The sequence below is a fragment of the Poecile atricapillus genome, chromosome 7 (assembly GCF_030490865.1).
Source record: "Poecile atricapillus isolate bPoeAtr1 chromosome 7, bPoeAtr1.hap1, whole genome shotgun sequence".
Taxonomy (NCBI): Eukaryota; Metazoa; Chordata; class Aves; order Passeriformes; family Paridae; genus Poecile; species Poecile atricapillus.
This window is the reverse complement of record NC_081255.1, coordinates 17861612-17882426: the sequence shown is the minus strand read 5'-3', so window position 1 is coordinate 17882426 and position 20815 is coordinate 17861612. Positions and strand designations below refer to the sequence as shown.

Genomic DNA, 20815 nt, shown 5'->3' with positions numbered 1-20815 from the left:
AAGGAGTTTCTGCTTATCCAAGCCAACAGGAAAGGAGTGTCTCATGCTACAGCAAAGGCACAGAAGCTGTGCAGATGCAAAGCAGAAGCTATACCTTTACTTTTTCTACATTAATTAAAAATAGAGCAAAAGTAAGCTAAAGATACTTATGCAAGTACTGAGGAAATAGAGTGGAAATGGTGCATATCATCTATCTCCTGTGAAGATGTACATGGAGAAAAACATTGATGAAGAAGTGACTTTTGAGAAGATATGAGAAGAGTCATATCCAGTTTGACTTAACTTCCTCCTTAAACAGAGGAGAAACAAGAAGGTAAAAAGTCTTTTGCAAGACATAAATGAAGGCAACTATCAAGGCTAGTGTTTCTGGCAGGCTAAAAATAGTAGGGAAATACATTAAGAAACTATATGAGATTATACTACAAGGCAGTTATGTTCATGAGAACAACAAAAAAAATTGTCATGACAGAGAACCAGAATCACTGGAAGCATGGCATGAGAGAGCACAGCATATTTGAATCAATAAGAAAGGAGGAAATGGAGAGGAGCTAATGATCAAGCTAGATAAACGACCTGTGTCTAAATGAACATAATTTTAGGTGTTGGAACCAAGATAAATTGAGACATTGCAGCGAAAGAAACCACAGCCAGACAGAGTCTTGATAAGATATAAAGAAAGCAGATTTCTTGCTGTGTGAAAGTGCAACTGAAGTGATGAGAAGGAAGTTAGTATGGATGATTTGACTGACAGGGAAGTGCCAATAATGGGAGCTGTATAGAAATGGTGGTGATTTGGCATTCCACATGAGGACAACTCCAAGTCAGGGAGGCCAAGGAAGTTGACTGAAACTCTGACCTGGCCAGGAGGCAGCAGAGGTTAAGTATGCAACCCGTAAATAATCAGCAGTTATTTTGCAAGTATTAACTGGCAAATATAATTCCTGGTTCAACAGTGTTCAGACATGGCTGTAGGTAAGATTGTCCCAAGAGGTTAATTTAGAATTATGTTGCTTGTCATTAGCACTAGGACAAACCTGCACCCATGAGTGCTTACAGTGCCCTTTGAACTTCTGTAAGATTACATGGATAAAAGAAGGAACAGAATTTGGCCTACATTATTTTGTCATTATACCTAATTTAATTAATGTTTGGTATAATCTGCTTTTAAATACAGACACACTTAATTGAAATTATTGAGCTTGCATACTTAACTTCACTAAATCTCAAACTGCTGCACTGACTTCTTAGAGCCCTAAACAGAAAGTGCAAATGAGAGCAACTGTTGGAAAAGAAAAACCCATACATCAAACCAAAACCTGCTAAAACCAACAAAGCAGCTCATTTCTGCCACCTCCTTCCAAAATGTGTAATAGGGAGCACAACTTAACAAAAGTGGTGGAACCTGCTTCTCATTTAACCATTTGTTAACCTAAGTACAGCTTGTTATAAGGTAAAGCCAAGCTACAACATTCCCTTGGGAACTCTGACAACCCCAGGCTTGGCTGTTATTTACCAGGGGTCACAGTTCCAGGTCTCTACCTAAATTATGCAGTAAATAAGAGTATTTCAGTTCATCTCTAGTGAACAAGGAGATCTATGCATTTTCAAGTGCAGCAGAGGTACTCTTCAACAAGAGTAATATTCCTGTATCTGTAAAAAAGAAATATTGACCAAAAGTGGGTAATAGGCAAGAAGTGCTAAATTATTTTATTTACAAACATACAACTGCATTGGTTTCAATAAAACCCAACTACTCCCAGCACCAGCAAAACATTAGTGAATAGTTCCAAGAGTTCCACTAAATTTCCTAGTCCTACTCATTGCTGGTCAGCAGTTACAGGCCAGACCAGAACCAAGATGCGCATTTAATTTCGTATTCTGTGCGATCCTTTCTGCTGTGTAACCAGGCATCAGGCAAAGCCGCAAGCCAAGCTGTTCCCCCGTTATAATGGTGTAGGTGGAGCCACTCCTTGGCCTCTGGGCCCTTTGACTGAATTTACAGCGGAACTAAAGAGAACGAGAGCTTACTGGGGACTTGGGGCTGGATTATTTCGCAGTAATCACACGTAGAAAAACAAATCTAAGGGACAAATATCGCTTTAGGCCGGGAAACCGCGGGCAATTCCCGTCCGGGGGGGGTCACGGGCCCCTCCGCGCGCCGGGCCCCGCTCCGCCCCGCGCGCGCCGCTCCGGCCGGGCCCCGCCCCTCCGGCCGGCCAATGGCAGCGCGCCTTTCCCCGCCCGGTGCCGCCATTGGCCGGGGCCGCCGCTTCCGCCGAGGGCCGGGATTGGCGGCGGCGCGCGGGCGGCGAAAGGCGGCAGCAGCAAAACCCCGGCGCGCGCCGGTGTCCGCGTGAGTGCCCGTCCGCGCGGCCGCGGCCCCGCTCCCTCCCCTCCCTCACCCCCCGCTCCTCTGGGGACCCCGCTCCGCGCACCCTCCGCCCCTCGGTGCCCGCCATCCCCGCGGGGCCGGCTCTCCTGCCCGGCCGGAGTGGGGCTGAGCGACGGCTCTAGGCGGGAGCCCAAGGGCCCGTCTGCACCCCGCCCCAAGGGCCCGTCTGCACCCCGCTGCGGCCGCCCGTGAGCCCCGGGGCCGGTGGGGAAGCTCGCGGCGTGCGCTTGGCCCGGGGCCTCGCTGGCTGGGGCTGTCCCGTAGAGGCAGTGACGAGGTGCGGGTGTTCCCGCTTTGTGTGGCACTGGTGACATGGCCGGGGCTGTGGATGTGTGGCGGCTCTCGGCCGTCCTGTAGCACACGGATGTTCTGTGTCAGTGTGTGCTAGCTTGCAGTCCCGGTGCTGCTGCTGAGGCCATGGCGGTACACGATTGGAACACGCTACTCTGCCTATTCCACACTAGCAGAGGGAGTGGCTACCTGTAAGAGACTAGAGCCATCTCTAACCGCGTTCCAGTAGTTTCCAAGTCCGTCTCCATCAAAACTTCCGCAAAAACGGGGCTCAAAAGAGACGGCTTCTGTCTCTTGTCCCTGTTGTTACCCAAGGATGACAGACTAAAGGTAGCTCAAATTCTGTGGGGGCAAAATGTCTTTCTAGCTCCATAGCTGAAACATGCATTCTTTCATCTGGAGTTTTTCAGAATTTGCTTCCCCCGTGTGGAAAAGTTCATCCAATACTTGGAAGGTTTGGCAAAGTAACAAGGAAGGAAAGTTTCTGGATGGAACCAGTTTTGAGTAATTGTAAGAGCTGCTGCTTCCAGGCTCATTTATCACTGGCTGTTCTGCCCTGGGAATCCCTGCCACTCTTGCTCCTGAAAAGGGATTATCAGGTTTTTTTTGAGTGTACAATATGAGTGGACTTTACTAGTTCACATGGTTACGTAGTGTTTCCAAGATCTGTGAAGAAGCATTTCAGAATAAGCATATTCTATTTTTCTTGTGCTGAGAGGGCAGTGAATAATTACACATTATGTTGAATGTATCTAGGAGGGACGGATCTCTTGTACGGAGATGGTATTTTTTTCTCTTATAATTTCTTTCCTATTTTCTGGCTTTTTATAGCTTTTGCAGTGTGCAGTGCAGCTATTTCTGTGTACATCTGTTGCTTGTCTTTCAAAGAAAACTTCAGGGAAAAGACAATGCTTTAATGTGAACGAGGAAACAAGAGAAATGAAAATCAGTTGTATTTAGGCTTATCCTGCAGTCTTCCATCCCTTCCTCCCTCTATCCTCATTGCTTTACTGGTTTACTGTTTCACTGGGATGGTGGGTGACACTATTTTAGGTAGCACAGAGGAACTTCTCAGTCTCCCTAAATCTCATCTCAGGAGCTGAGTGCAGGGCTAGGAAGTGTCTTACCAGATATACTTGCTCCCCCAGGTGTCCAGAAGTGGCCCTTGAAGTCTTGAATTTTTTTTACTTGAGACTTGTTTTGTGATGGAGACGGTGTTGAAGTCTCCCTGTGATGAACAGCACCCTCAGCAGGCTGAAGACTTCCATGGGAATCTTGAGCAGAACAAGCTTTCAGGTATGTGCTGAAATAGGGACTGTGAACATTGTATTTTGTTGCTGACATGCTGTTACACCACTTAGGGGAAATTTCAGTATTGATTATAAGCCTGTCTGTATGTGATCCTGATTCATAAAGAATTAATGAAATTAAAACATTTGAGGTGGCTTTTGATTTTAAGTTTATTCCTGCTGGTGGTGCATTACAAAACTTCAGCAACAGTATTTTGTCACAGTTTGCTAAACCTACTATTTATGTATTACAGAACATGTAAGAGAATGCCAGAATGAAAAAAAAGCCAGCCCTTGAGAATTAAACTGACCAGACAAATACACAAAGCCAGTATTTTGCCTTTTAATCTACATAATCGCCAGCCTTATGCTTCAATATCTTTAGATGTGTTTATGTCCATAAAAACACTCTTCTTGCTTCTCTTTGTAGAAGCTGAACTAAGATTGTGTGCTCTGATAGTTATTTTATTGGTTGTTTCTGAGTCTCTTTGTGTACCTGAGTCTTCACTTTCTGTACAGTGCTTGCTCATGAATCCCTGATGGTCAGGCAGTTTATAGATATAATGGCTTCTGATTTTTAAAAAAATATATAGTCCTCTTTCAGGCTCCTGCTCATCCATACCCAGATTGATGCTGAATTTGTATTGCTTTGCAAATATGAAGAGAAATCACTTTAAAATATGCTTATAGAAAATATTGGCTAATATTATTAGTGTTATTATCCTGATGGCACAATGGCTGTATGTTCTCTATACCCAGCTGAGGATTCAGGCCCCCAGAACTGACCAGGTGATGTTTATACTGCTGTCTTTCAGCAAGGACAGTCACTGACTTTACAGCACTTCTCTTTCACAGCTGTACTGAGTTCCTAAATGCTGTCAGTGCCTTGGGTAGGCACTGCAGCCTCTGCCACCCTGCTTGAAATGGTCTGAAAGCTTCAACTTTCTCCAGGGAGGAATCTGAATTCAGTGTTGGACAAAATGGAGTATCTGGCAGATTCTGTAACAGTTGTTGAGTTAGTTTTCCGTGATTGCTAGTATATACCTTAGGACATTCTCATTCCTGAAGTATTTCCCAAAGTAAACAATTTGAAGAAGCAGAGAGAACAACTTAAAGGAAAAAAAGGAATATAAATGGATAGTAAAAGAGGCAGCAGGTTTCAGTTCTCAGAAGCATTTTTAGTATGTTGGTTTTTAAAAATTTTTGAAATAAATTAAAATTGAAAGGTGACTGTAACTTGAATTAATAGCTGATTTATTGGGTTTTAAGCAGGAAGAAAGTGTTCTTCAGGGAATTTTTGTTGTTGTTTAAAGTAAGCTACATAGAAGGCTAGGGCTGCATGCTAATCCATAATTTGATTCCAGCATATCTGTGATTTTTTTTTTAAGTTCTTATTGCGTATGATTTGCTGTCCTGGTGAACATAGTCCATGTTTACATATACAATACATTGCAATTTACCTGTTTATGCTAAATTTAATTTATTATTTATTTTTGGGATGGAAAATGTATACACATTTTTTCATTTGATTGACTTTTCAAATACCAGTTTGTGTTTAGCTCTGTATTCTGAAATATTCTTTCCCCTGCTTCACAGAAATTAGTCACAGCCTCTACATAATTGATAGCTTCAAAAGAAGTGGATTCTTATGTGGGGTATAGAAAACACTTGAACAACAAGGATTTGTAAACTGAATGGAAAGCTACATGATTTTTTTGAAATAATGCAGTACAGCATCCTTGTCGTGCCATCTAGTGATTGCAGCATGAGGTGCAGCAGCCTAAATGCAGAGCAAACATGGGCTTTGATGCCCACTATTTTAAGTAATATTGGGAAAGATTGCATTACCAATCTTAAAAATATCTACAAAACAATTATTTTTCTGTATTTGTGATTTGCATCTGATGGATTTGCACCTGTGCTTACAGAAACAACTGTTACAGTTTTGTTTTTTGTCAAATTGCTGTTGCAAATCCCACGTAAACAGTTAGTGATGAGCTGTAGGTGTCCTACGATCCAGAAGGCTGCCCTCTCAGAATCTGTTATGTGTCAGATAAGCAAAAAATAATTGTTTAAATGCTGCAGCTTATAAAGGAGTGTGATAAAGAACAACAATATCAAGTGTCCACATGGTAATGTTAGCAGGATAAGATACCTTTGTGCTGTTTTTTCCTCTGTGTATGTGAATCCACAGTCCCATGAAGTGTAATTTGTGATCTCCAATATAGATCAGATATTGAGTCAAAAAATTTCTAACTTATTTTCTCCATTCTTTCCACAGCAGCAGTAAAAAAAGATATTGAAAAGCTTTATGAAGCAGTGCCACAGCTTGTAAATGTGTTCAAAATAAAGGAAAAAATTGGAGAAGGTAAATGTTTAATTTTATCTTGCTTAGAGTTAAAATTTGTTTTGGCATTTCTAACTTAAAAAGTATAAATCTAAGATTCCAATATACACAATTTAAGCCAAATGCCTTTTTTTGACTTACTACACGGTCTCTGTAGGAATTCTAATATGCTGCTGAGCACACATAATTCTAATATGTTGCTGAATGTATGAATTAGGAACATTTTCAAGATATTTTCTTGAAAAATCTGGTATATTAAAGCCTTTTGAAAAAACAACATTCCAATTTTGGCAACTAAAAACTTTTTGAGGTAGACTAAAGTAAATAGTCTTAAAAATCCATTATTTTTCTCCTTTACGTGCGAAATCTACTTAAATGTAGCTATGTTTTGACATAATTGGTGTTCCTTAAGCTAGCTTTGTTTCCACTAAAATCTCTTGGGCAGAAATAGATGAGGAAACTGAAAGGTTGTAGCTGCTTTACATAAAAAATGAAGGACTTTTTTATTTTGGAAGACATACAGTATCAAATTTTAGAATACTTGTGTTCACCTTGCCTTCAACAAGACAGTATTGCAAATACCTTAAATTAGTGTCAGGCATGGCTATAAATAGATTCAGGTACTTCTGAATGTGGGATTTCAACACTTTTTGAAACTTCACCCATTTAATCTCTGAAATGCTCTGTGACACTCCACACTTCTAAAACAAAGGATGGTGATGGGAAGCTGGATTGTTTAGCATCTGTTTTGTGATGGAATTTCTGTGCAGCAGGTTAGATGTCTAAGAATTTTTGGCAAACTACTTAAAAACTCCCCAGCTCCATTCCCCACAGGAATGTAAAATTTCAAAAATTTCAAAAATAGACTTGTACCTATCATAAAAAGGTGTAATTAAACAAAACTTCTGGTTATGACTAGTACTCAGATTTTACTCTTAGGAGCAAACAATGTTTCTAAAAAAATACCATTTGCAGTTCAGCAACATCATGAGAAAACAAGCTTCAACTTAGGATTCCTCTCTGGAATCACTTTCATTTTAACAGTTCTCACCACCAAACATAATGTCTGAAGTCATTCGGTAGCCCTTGTTACTGCAATCAGTTCTGTTGAAGGTATGGGTCTCTAAGTTGTTTGAGGATTTTTTTTAATGGTTGCATGAAGTATTTAGATTTTGCTGGCATTTTGATGAATGTTTGCACTCAGACTGTTGAACCAGCATGAGGCAAACACATTATTTAAACTTAAAAGTAATTTCCATTCTTTATTCATATGGAAGAACAGTTCAACTTGTATGTTCAGATATCTCAGGTCATTAGGATAAATTAACCTCCTAAGAGGTTTATTAGGATATGCTTAAAATTAAATGGCTGGGTAAGTTTATCATACAGTCCCAATACTCCCTTCCTCAAGCAAGTGCATCACACTGGATGTGGTAAAATGCTCTGGGCAAGTAAACAGTGCAGTTACACATCATGTTGGAAGCCTTACTTTATAGATAAGGTACAGAATTAAGGAAAATGTAGCAATTTCAGAAGTGCTTTGAATAGCACCAGCAGTGCTTTCCAGATTAGCATTGTATAGTCCTCTTACATTGTAGGGAGAGGAGTTAGATGTCAGATGAAAGTAAGCTACCTAAACAAGAAAGCAAATCAAAGATAAGAAATTTACATTCAAAGAGCACTGTGTCCCAGGCTAACAAGTTAGACAGTGTTATATTTGCATTTTTACTGACATAAAAAACTTGTATACAAGATCAGTATATTCAGTAGTAGAAAAAAAGAACTGGGTTTTTCTCTTCCAGAGCCTGCTTTTGATGTAGTACCAAGTGTACTGCAGGATTGTGAACAGTTAGATCACTTCTGTAAAAATCTGCATTGACCTAATTAAAAATGTTGAAGACAATGTCTTTCTCCTTTGTTTACAGGTACTTTTAGTTCTGTTTACTTGGCCACAGCACAGCTACAAACAGGACATGAGGAACAAATGGCTCTGAAACATTTGATTCCAACCAGCCACCCTCTGCGAATAGCTGCTGAACTTCAGTGCCTCACAGTGGCAGGGTACATAAACAAAAAAATGATTGCTATGACTAAACTGGTGAACGTTGTCTCACCGTTCTGTACTTCTTAAGTTTTGGCACTTCTCTTGATTTTTAACCACACTCATGTATATTCTTTTTATTGAGGGCAAATAACAAAAGGAGCATCTCACCTGTAATGGATGCCCTTTGCTGCTAGTCTCAGTTGGGGGGGTGGTGCTCTATTTACCAGCTGAGAAATTCCATTATATATTTCTGTGGTAACAAAGTTCCTGTTCTGAAATGCTTGGAAAAAAGAATCACTTCATTAGAAAATGTGGTTTTAGGAATGAATACTTGTTGGCAGAGTGTGCGGAATAGCACCTTCTTAAAGTATAGAAAGATCATGAAAGTCAGGGCCTATATTAATTGCAGTGGTAACTACAAACCACAGCCCCACAGATAATCTGCTGAGTTCTCATTCCAAACTGCAGAATGGAGCATGAAATGGAGTTCAAATGGAACATAGCATTGAGCAGCAAGAGCACAACTATTGATTAGTTACTGATAAGACTGCTGTCAAAATATAAATTAGAATTATAAAAGAAAGCCTGACTGAAGTTTTTAAGACATAAAGGAAAATAAGCATCCATCTTCTGGTTGTTGTTCAATAACATTACTTTTCTTCTAGGGGGCAAGATAATGTTATGGGACTTAAATACTGTTTCAGGAAAAATGATCATGTTGTTATTGTTATGCCATATCTGGAGCATGAATCCTTCTTGGTGAGTCTCAGACTTTTGATATCTAGTAAAGCATTTAATTAAAAGCAGATGCATAACTATTCTATAATTATTCCACGATTCTACAAATTACAAATAATCTTTCAGGACATTTTGAACTCCCTTTCCTTTGAAGAAGTGAGGGAATACATGTTTAATCTGTTTAAAGCACTGAGGCGCATTCATCACTTCGGTATTGTTCACCGTGACGTCAAGCCCAGCAACTTCCTCTACAACAGGCAGCTAAAAAAGTGAGTCTGGCCATACTGTGATCTCATCTGGGGATGTGTGCCTTGGCAGAACAGAGTCAATTAGGCTTTTAGGCTTCTTTCCTTCCAGCTGCATAACATGTGCTTAAATAATAAAGTTAAAAACATGGGGTTTTATTTGTAAAATTTTTCTTTCACTGTTAAGGGACTTAAGAAGGGAGGAATTTTATTTTTTTTTTTTTACTTAATGGAATATCTGCTTCATAGAGTGACAAATACCTGATAAAATGAAGATTTTTACTACTAAGCACTACATTTTCAAATAAAAATGAGAAGAATAAAATATGGGTGTTTTTTAAAAAGAAAGTTAAATTGTAACTTGTGATGCATAGAATGATCTTTGTACATTTTTAATAGTAGATAGAGTAAAACTGATACAGATAAGATAGATGGCTTTGGGCTCTTTTCACCTTACATTGAATTAATGTTTATAAATAGTAGGGTTGGCTCTTTTGCCTGCAAGTTACAAAATTTAAAGATTGTAGAAAGTGAGTTACTGCTTCTATGTGAAGAGCTGAAATGGACAGGATGCTTCAGTGCTAGCAGTCCTACAGCTGTATTTGTGAGCATTGTGCTTGTACAGATGAGACACTGAGGTGTTGGAGTGTGTCCAAGGCAAAGCACTGATAGGTTGTAGCAGGATGCACATCCCCAAGTAAAAAGTGATGACAGGAAATGGCCTCAAGTTGCACCAGGGAAGGTTTAGGTTCAATATTAGAAAAAAGTTTATCAAGCATTGTAATGAGCTGCCCAGGGAAGGGGTTGAGTCACCATCCCTAGAGGGATTTAAAAGACCTGTAGATCCAGCACTTAAGGACATGGTTTTGTGGGACTTGGCAGAGCAGGGTTAACAGTTGGACTTGATTTTAAAGCTATTTTCCAGCCTAAATGTTTCTGTGATTCTTTGCAGTGAAAATTAATAGGGGAGATTTGATTGCATTTCTCCAAACCACAAGCATATAAGTTGAGAAATAGTGATTTTTTTTTTTTTTTTTTAATCTGTCAAAATTAGTATGTTCTGCCATTTTGCTCTTCCAGCATTTGTTTGAGCCTTAATCTCTACTTTTCATTTAGAAGCATGGAGTTAAGTCTGAGACTCAGGGACAGATGGATTATCTCTGTACTGGCTATAGGTAAATTCTTTTAGAGACAGATCTGAAGTGTGAACTAATGTAGTCTTACCTGTTTGAAGACTAAAATAAATTCCAGTAGTATTTGCCAGCAGTCTGGCAAAACTTTAAGCCCTGTTGGTCTGGTCTGTCTTCACTGCCACCTTTGTCCTCTGCCTGTGAGAGTCCTGGCAAGAGTCAAGTCACTTGTACATGACTGCTGGCTGAAGATCAGGGCTGTAGGACTAGAACTTCAAAAAAGGAGTTGCTGGAAATACCTTTTTTAACATCTTTTGAGGAAGAATGTGTTTGAGAAGATTTTGGGACAAGAAACAATGAACAGTGGTATAGGGTAAAAACATTGAGGGGATACGTGAGATGAGTGCTATCAACACAGGAGGAGGAGAAGGAAGAACATAGGACTGTGATGCTGGCAACAGTACAGATAAGCAATATTGAATGAAATGTGAAAGGAAGATAAGTAATGAATAGTAAATTGAATGATTAATAGATACTTTGTGACTCCTGATTCTGAATTTGTTTCTTTTCAGGTATGCCTTGGTAGATTTTGGCTTGGCACAAGGAACCCCTGATACGAAAATTGAGCTTCTTAAATCTGCCCACTCTGAAGACCAGCAGGGAAGTTGCTTGCAAACTAATCCTGCTGTAGCCTTGAGAAATGGGGTTTCTGTCTGTGTCGCAGCACCTAAACAGATAGCTCAACAGTCAGCCTCAAAAGCAGCTGATAGAAGGTCCAGCTCACTTTCAAAAGTGCAGATGAAACAAGGAAAAGGAGGAAAGGTTCTCAATCTCTTTCATTATACGTGCTATTGTATATGTTTAATGTGTTCCTTCTTCCAACAGGGGGAGATGCAGTACTTGCACAGAAGCTGAGCCTGCACAGCATCACAGTGTTCATATCTAAGGAGCTACTTCTACATAACTATTGGCTTCATCATTATCTGTTAGATGTAATAGAGTGCTGAAGGCTGTATAAAACCCTAGCATAAGTTACTATTTAGACAGCCTTAAATCCTTTTTCAGAGACACGGATGGTGAAACTCTTCCCCAAGCCAATAATCATTCACCTATGTTTAGTTACTAGTTGCATAACAAATGCAGCACAGACTACACTGAGATTGTCTTGGGACACTTCGGAGGTGTGATTGGTTTTGTAAACATGTTTGCTGTTCTGTCTAGACGATGTTTCTTCATTCACAGTAAACTGATGCCTGAAAATGACTTACATGCCGCTGTTCTTGTTTTATGACATTCTACACTTTTCTTTTTGAACTGTCAGTACCCAGATGCCTGTCAAACAGGATCAAAATATCAAAATAAGGATCCTTATTGTCCTTGTTGTTGGTATTGTAGGAGGACTCTGTGCACCATTCTGTCCAGCGCTCTGTCTTCGGAGAGAGGAATTTCAATGTCTATAGCTCCACATACCAGGAGAACTCAAGCACAAAAGTAAGAAGTATTGACTCATCAGCAGGATCAATCTGCTGCATTTTTTAAAAATTGTGGAACTGGTTGTTCTGTAAGAATGAGCACTGCTCCAGAATGCTATGGAAATAAAGATTTCTGAGCAGACTATTAAATGTGTCTTTCTTGAAAGGATCAAAGAATTTTTCATTCATTTCAGTACCTCTTGAAGCTCTTAAACAATGAGTTCTGTAGTTGTCTCCCTACTGATCTTGTTTGGATGCTAAGTTAATCTTTTTTCCTATGCAGCTATCTGTGCAGCTAATCATAGAATCACAAAATAAGCTGAGTTGGAAGGGACCCTTGATGGGAATCAAGTCCAACTCCTGGTTCTGCACAGGACACCCCAAGAGTCACTCCATGTGCCTGAGAGCATTGCCCTAATGCTTCTTGAGCTCTGTCAGGCTGGTGCTGTGACCACTGCCCTGGGGAGCCTGTTCCAGTGCTCAACCACTGCCTACTTACCTTGTAAAATTTTTTAAAAAATTATTTTGCAGTTGAAGCTGTGGCTAAAACTTGTAACTGTTTTTTTGTACTTAGTATTTAATATGACAAGCGGGAAACCCCAAATGAATTAGAGGGTTTGGTTTATGGTATTTAGTGTCTGTGTGTTGCTCATATTTTTTTTTCTTATTCTCACATTGAGCCAAAAAAATCTTGAAACACTATACTAACTTGAAAAATACTTGTCTTGTAGTTTTATAATATCTAATATGTATTGGTTTTTTGGTAAACACTGAAAATGCCTTCTGAAGGGGAAGGGGAGGGAATCAGGCTATCTAGAAAGTTCCAGTGTCTGTTTTATAGTACTTTTGATATTGTTAAAGAGGTTTGCTGTCTATTCTAAAGTTCTTCTTGTTCATGAGCACCTGTTAAGTCAGTGTTTTAGGAATTGTCCTATCTATACGTAAGGGGAAACTTCTTAAATATGTCACCTTCTCTAAAATATCTCAATTGCAGCTCATAAAACAATCAAAGATTATAGATGTTTCATCCAAGAAGTTAGTAACAAAGAAGAAGATTATTTCTACCAAAACTGTGAGCAATGGGGCAGCCAGGAAAGCTGCCAGTGGTTGCCCTTTAAACCTGCTCTGTGACTGTTATGCAACGGATAGAGTTTGCAGTGTTTGCCTTTCAAGGTAATTTGCTTTGATAATGCTGTAAAATTGTCTGCTCTGCTGTCCAGCCAAGTCAGAAACTTTGATTTACTAGACTGCTGATTTAGTAAGTGAAAAGATAGCATTTGATCTCTACAGCTCTTAAAACACCGAGTATGTTCTTTTTATGCAAGAATAGTTCATGGAATTCAAGGATTATTTCACTGCTATCTGCAGGTAGAAAGATTCACTGGTAATTATTTTCTTGGTTTTGTATTTATTTATTCACCTACATGTGTTGTAGAAAATCACTTGAATTAATTACAACACTTAGAAAAGTGTTCTAAATTCTCTCATTTAGTAGTTACCTAATAGGCCTAAATTATACCAACTGTTGGAATTCTGGAAATCATGAAATGTAGAATAAAAAGGAAGCATGGTTGTTTTGGTTTTGCTCATCTGAAAAACTAATGGTTTGGGTTGGAAAGAACCTTAAAGGTCATTTTGTTCCAAATCCCCTGCCATGGGCTGGGGCAACTCCCACTTGACCAGGTTTCTCTGAGCTGCGTCCTACCTGGCCTTGAGCACTGCCAGGGATGGGCATCCACAGCTTCTCTGGGCAGCCTGTTCAGTTCTCATGCCATCTCTCTACAGGTAGTTTTGATTATGATCTACTCTTGTCTTTTATCCACACATGATTTTTAAAATAATAACTTCACACCTTTTAGTTAATCTAACAAAAAGTAAATTCTTGGCAGCACTCAGAGCGAGCCTTAGTTTGCTCTGGACTAACACAAAGCCATAGCATCCTTATTCAAGGATATGCTTTTTGCCTTGGGTTAATTAGTCTCAACTTCAAAGTTCCCCATGAAAACAAGCTCTTAACAAGTGACACTTCTCTTAGATGAAACTAAAAAAAGGTCATTGTGAATTAAGTATGCAATAAGTATTTTTCTGGTATTTTCTTATGCTAGATAATATAATTAAAATACAAAATAATAGATAATAAGGCTATTACACGTCTGTCTTATAATTTTATGCCAGATAAGATGCTTCAAACTTCTGTAAGACTTGAATAAAGCAGGTTAGGCTGTTTACACATCTTGCACAAGTATATCCTAAAAAACAATAGTAAATATTATTAAATTTAGAACTTAATTATAAGCTTTTATGTTCTAAATATATTTGTCTCTTATTACAAGGCGTCAGCAAGTGGCCCCCAGGGCAGGAACACCTGGATTCAGAGCACCAGAAGTATTAACAAAATGCCCCACTCAGACCACAGGTACTGCCCAACAGACTCAAATGAATGGCTTTTTTCACCTTTTCATTCCTATGCATATTTTGTTGTCTTTTTTATGGGAGGATTTTTTAACTTGTGAAATTAATTTTCCATCCCTTCTAATGCTTTTCAAGTATTTCCTGATTTTAATTAAAAGTTTAAATACAATATATTTTAAAAAAAATAATTTTTTTATGAAGTTTCTTGCCTTACTTATCCAAGAAAAATCTTGAATAAATTCTGGAGAGAGAGGACATTATGTTTAGCCTTTTCTAGGCAGGTTGTAACATATGCTGCAATATCAGGCATAGTTAATAGTGTAATTGCAAATGTGTTCTAGAAAGCATTCTTTAATGACTTTTTATCAATTTTTTTCTTTTTGCTATTGCTTTAAATAGCTGGTGTGTAAATGTCATAATTTTTTTAAATTAAAATTTTCATTTTCCTGTGTTAAAACTTAGTTAATAAGATTCAATGGTTTGGGTAAATATCAGGGCAGGGCAGAGGGATGGTTAATGCGTTAGCTAGTGCAGGCAAGATGGGAGAGGTTGTGCCTATCTGCAGGATGGAGAACAAATAGAAGCAGTTACCCATTAAACATTTGGTATATGACCAGGAGTTCTGACTTACCCAAAAATAAAAATGTTCTCAAAAACTGGATTTAAAATACAAGCTTTTAGCCATATTTTTCTGAATATCTTTTGAGAAAGTTGTTAATTTTTAGTAGTTGAAGTGTGTATACATACTCAAAATAGAATTACAATAAGAATTAACAATATATTTGATCAGCTTATGCCTGGATATCTTACTGCTGTTTGAAACAACATCTGTCCTGTGGGTATGACTGGGATTTCAAAGGTATGGCAGCTTGTTTGAAGTTCTTGTGTCTGTGCTGTAACAGCCAGCTTTATGGGCTAGCAGTCATCCAGAAATCTAGGAAGAGTTTAGACAATTTCTGAATCTCTCCAGACAGAATTGAAGCAGAAAGAAGACATACCTGGGCAATCCTGGTCACATGCTGGTGTTAAACACGCTTTCAGATGGTTTTCTGTTCTCTAGGGTAATGAGGAGCAGGATTACAAAGTGGGGGTAAATCTGGAGCCAGCCTTGGGTATGGCACAGACGTCCCTGGACTGAGTCAGTGGTGCTGAGCTGCTGCTGTATGTCAACAAATTAGAACTTAATTAGAACTGGGTAGACTAATACTAATATTTATAAGGTTTTCTTCATGTGAAGTAAAGTTAAATATGTATCAAACCTGCCACTTCATTTGCCCCCTGTCATCTTCCCAGGTAAAACAACTTCAAACATTGTTTTGGTCCATTTTAAGTTTAGCAAGTTAATGGAATTACTCATATGAAAAACACTCCCTCTGCATCAAAATAGGAAATTATTCTTCAATCTAGTTACAGTAATTTCCACTCTTGTCTGAAGTATTATCTATGTGACCAAAGTTAAGAAGTACTTCAGAACATAATCTTGGCTGATAGAAACTTTTCAGATCATAATTTCTTTTTAAAGAAAGTTGAGATTTTGTTTGTGATGAAATCACGAGTTTAGTTGTTAATAAATTTGTTTTCCTTTGCAGCAATAGACATGTGGTCTGCAGGAATCATATTCCTTTCTCTGCTCAGTGGACGGTATCCATTTTTCAAAGCAAGTGATGATTTAACTGCTTTGGCACAAATCATGACAGTTCGTGGATCCAGAGAAACCATTGAGGCTGCTAGAACTTTTGGTATGCAAACCTTAATTATGGGGGAAGGGGGAGAATGTTACTTAATGCTGTGATTTACAAGAAATTATTTTTTTTTGTGTATATAAATGTATTTTTAGTTTTGAGAGTAATTTTGGAAGTAAATCACACTTTTTGCATGTCTATATTGACAGATTTTAAGACAGTTTTGTGTTTTTCGGTCTTTTACAATGTGTGTATGGGGTACTTTATGTCATAGCTTTCCCAACCTGTCTATTTACTGCCTTTCACTAAATCCGGGCTACTTGAGGTGAAGTATGCCAACTAAATGTTTCCTACTAAATGTTTGGTTAGAATTCTTGAGACAGTGTTTCTATTCCTACAAAATTTGGCCTGGAGGCTTAAGTCAATATGACTTAATATTTAGATGATGTAAGCCTTGCTTTTTCCCCCGTCCTTCCCCCAAAAGGCCTAGTAAAGCAAACAAACAAGCTAAAAGCCCAATACCTGACAGCTGGCCTGTTTAAAAAAGACACAATCACCACAAAACACAAAATACCCAAATAACCATTCCCCAAATTGCTTGTAGGCTAAATGCTGCAGCATTTGCTACCTGGACTTGTAACTGCCAGCATCAATTTTTGTTTTCCAGAGGTGTAAAAATCAGGGTATTTAATTGTCTTCAGTTCTGTTTAAATGGCGGTGAAATGCAAAAAGTTGGTGTACAGAGTGGCTGACAACCTGTGACTACATAACTTCACATAACCCAGAGCTCTTAGTTCTGAGCGGAACTTCGCATTTTCAGGGGCTGCTGCTGTAACAGCAGGGCTGGTGTGGAGGCATGGGGGGTGGATTTGGTTCTTCGATAATTTGGGATGTTTTTTCTTTCATGCTGGTTCTACTTTGAGAGTTGCATAGAAAGTGTAATAAAATGTGTCTTCCTATACAACTTTTTTCCCTAGGAAAATCCGTTGTGTGTACCCAAGTTGTCCCATCTCAAAACCTGCGAACCCTCTGTGAAAAGCTGAGAGGAACAAATAGCAGCTGTAAGAGATCTCAGGGGGAAGGGCCCAGCAGGTCTGAAAATAGCACAGATTTGCCAGTTGCAGCAGACAAACCCTGTGCTCCTGAGACACTTGGAAAACAAATTCAACACTTACAGGGTTCTCAGGAAGGTGATGGTGCTTTGGAAATGAAGGCAACTGACATGAAAGGATGGGATCAGGTTCCTGATGAAGCATATGACCTACTTGATAAGCTACTAGACTTAAACCCTGCAACAAGAATAACTGCAAAAGAGGCTTTGCTGCATCCTTTTTTTAAGTGCATAAGGCTCTGAGAAGATAACTTACTCTGTTATTACTTTCATATGTTTTGTGTGGAAATGAAATACTGAGGCAGTTTTACCTTGTTGCCCTCAACATTTACACTCATTGAAAAAACATCACACTGTGCTCTGAACTACTGAAATTTTGTCTTGTACAGTTAGACTGCAAATGTCAGTTTAAGAAATATTTGCAGATGCAGAAGTTACATAAACATCACTAACATGGTCTTATCCTAAGACACTTCTGAGAGGTTATTGCTGTGCATACCTGTTCTCTAAGAAAGTTAACTTTGATCAAAAACAACAAAGAAAAAAAGAGTTTCCTAAGCTCTAAGCTTAATTCTCAAGACATTCCCTTAAAATTTACAAGTTTGCCTTAAGGTAAGATTGAAATAGGAAAGTGTTTGAGAGACTTTTTTTCTGTACTTTCATATCTCTGCTTTGTTCTTGTTTAGTACATGGGGGACTGAAAATGGAACAAAGTGTATTCATTTTGTTCAGACTATTTTCAGAGAACAGTATTACTTCAGGAGTGTTGCTAGAGGAAAGACCAGGTGCTGGAGATTATATCATCAAAAGAAAAACATAACTTTGAAAAGTACATTTTTGTTCCTATCTGGCCTTTCCTATTTAGGCAGTAGTAATAAATGCAGTTTCTCATTTTGCATAGCCCATGTTTCCTCAATGCCATGGGTAACTCAACATTCCACAGCTGCTGCCTTCAGGATGTCTTGGGTGCCACGTATAGGTTTGATTTCTCTTAAGGAGACTGATTTCTTAAAAAATACCTGTTCAATAAATGATTTGGTTTTATAACTTCAGAAACTTGTCTAGAGATGTTTCTATAAAAGTCAGGTAAGGTTTTCGTGTGGGATGTTTCTTTTCAGGGAATCTTGCACATTGGTTTTCTGCATAAATTCCTCAGTGACAGAAGACACTTTCTGGATCACTCTAGTGTGTATGGCTGTTTTAGTGAAACTATGTTAATCATCAAAGAACTCTTACCACAGAGTTAGATAGCTGTTGTGTGCTCCTAAGGAGGAAAACCCTGTATCTTCAATGTGCAAAGTAAGCTACATTATGTTCAACAGAAGCTTCTCTAAACACCTTCATAATTCTGGAGAATAAAACAGTAGTGTTTTTCCATGTATGGTTATTGACATGCTGATGGAATTGCTGTAAGAGGTTCTAGGCCATTCTGAGGAAAGATTGCTGCTTTGATAACTGTTGTAAAAGCCTTCTCATATGAGCTGATGGTTATGATATTGCAAAGATCCTGACCAGGACTGAGGCTGAAGAGACAAGATTTCAGTATTTTCAAAACCTTGAACACATAGAAAATAATGGCAATGTTGCTCTGTTTCTGGCATCAGCTGTTAAGGAAAAATATTTGCAGATGTCAGAATATTGATTGCAGAAAATCTTGAAATCCTCAAGACCCTGGGGCCCAGGTCTTGTAATTTTTGCTGTTTATATAATTTCAACACAGCACGTCACTGAGAAGTTATTTATCTAAAGGAACTGTGGCCAAATTTGGCAAGCAATGCTGTCTGCCAGTGTCTGCAGATGTATTGTTTCCTCCTACATTCACTCATGCTGTCTATGGTCTTAAGAGAGCATCAGCTGACAGCAAGCAAAAATATGTCAGCTTTCTATTGTGAGCTTTCTAAGCAACTTCAGCTCTTCAGCTTCCCTGCTAACAGCCTTCAGCAGCCCCTTCCATCAGCCCAACAGCAATTAACCTCTGCATTCAATAGCCAAAAAGGAAAAATCATTGCTAATAGTATTTTTACCAAAACATTAAGGGTAAATGAAATTTGTAAGGAACAGTTCTAAGCTCTGTGTATTCCATAAGAAGCTGGAAGAACACACTGGTATTCCTTCTTCCAGATAACTATTTAAAATGTGGAAAATTTTTTTTCAAGGGGAAGGATAAAGCAAAAAGTGTGTTTGAGCTAGCATCTGCTAAGGAAGTACTTTTAGCTGCATTCTACAGAAGAAGAAATCCAGCAGTAAAATGTTTAATAAAAAATGAAGGAAAAGAGCAAGAAAACACTGGGGCTTGAGCCGTGGTTGTCACTGGATTTTCTGCTTCTCTCTGCTGTGTTTCTAAGAATCTCTAAAAACCATAGGTAAGAGCCAAGTACTAAGATTCCTTTAAATACATTATTTCAGATATTTATAAACTGAACATGAATCTTGTACCAAGAGAGCTGCAATTAGAAAAAGTTCTGCACAGAAATTACATTGCTTCAACAAATGTTCAGTGGTTGTGAGGCCACAGCTGGGTTAATGTTAAGTTCTGGACTCCATCTATGACAAGGTTAGTAACAAACTGGGCAGAAACCAAAAACAGCAGCAAAAAGCTGCATGGACTTGGAGAGGTGAATAGAAGCTGATACATAGAATTCTGAGAGCAGAATGCTGGGAGCAAATCTAAATACCCCTGGGTATTTAGCATAGGGAAGACTAGTTTATTCTACCTACTAAGCCAGACTAGGTGAGGAAACTGACATGTTTATGTTCATCCTGATTGAAAAAGGTAACAAATGTAAATATTTATTTACATATCAAGTACATATTTATCTTCCTAGCACCTTTCTGGCCATTACATTCTACTAGTGAGCAAAATACAAAGAAAGAAAAAATCTTTAGAGTTTGCCTCATATAGTTGTTGGTGATGAAGAGGTGTATTCTGAAGGAGGTGATATAAATAATGTTTGCATTTAGCATGGTACACCTGAACTTTTCTGCTTCATGAAGGCAGACCACACAAGGCAACAGAGGTAAAAGAAAAAACCCCAACAACCCAGTTTTCTCTTTTCTGCTCAGTTTTACACCACATTTAAAAGACAGCTTGGCTGTGTAGAGAAAATGACTAACCATTCAAATCACTTAATATAACAGCATTTTAAAGAAAATCAATACTTAATGGCTTTAGGAATTCCTAGTCTATAATGAAACAATGTAGCTCATGTGGTAGGCTTAGCAAGGCCTTAAGCAAGGACGGTTCTCTTGAGACATTACTAAAGCAATGTTCTTACTGCAGCACAATTGCAAATGGTTTTCTGGTTGTGCTGGGTGTTTCTGATGTTTGTTTTTTTTAGAGCACGAAGTAAATTATTCTGCTAAAGTAGCCACAGCATGTTTGCTTCAGTGTTCTCTTGTAGCTTATCCAGAAAACAGAATATGTCCCAGCTCAGTGGCGGTACATACATGGTTCATGCTCCTCTCTGCTGCTGCGTTCCTGGCTGGCCAGTTCAAGGGGTGGTAAATATTTAAATTGGCAGCCTGCACACAGTGGGTGGAAACTGGATAGTCCCTTTGATCATATGCTTACAAAGACCAGCATATAGAGTTTTGTTACCCTGGTAACAAAAAAATTCTGGTACTGCTGAGCTGAGGGTCCATAAGTTGGATATTTTGAATCC

General features: G+C 38.8%; 1 protein-coding gene across 1 annotated transcript; it reads left to right on the top strand.

Moving 5' to 3' along the window:
• Positions 1–2292: 2292 nt before the first annotated feature.
• CDC7 (cell division cycle 7) lies at positions 2293–18196 on the top strand. The gene is made up of 12 exons (XM_058842775.1): positions 2293–2353; positions 3832–3979; positions 6254–6340; positions 8245–8380; positions 9029–9122; positions 9228–9370; positions 11049–11298; positions 11872–11967; positions 12943–13121; positions 14282–14364; positions 15950–16099; positions 17020–18196. The coding sequence occupies exons 2-12, from the start codon at positions 3889–3891 to the stop codon at positions 17394–17396; spliced, it is 1686 nt and encodes a 561-aa protein (XP_058698758.1). The 5' UTR covers positions 2293–2353; positions 3832–3888; the 3' UTR covers positions 17397–18196.
• Positions 18197–20815: the final 2619 nt, after the last annotated feature.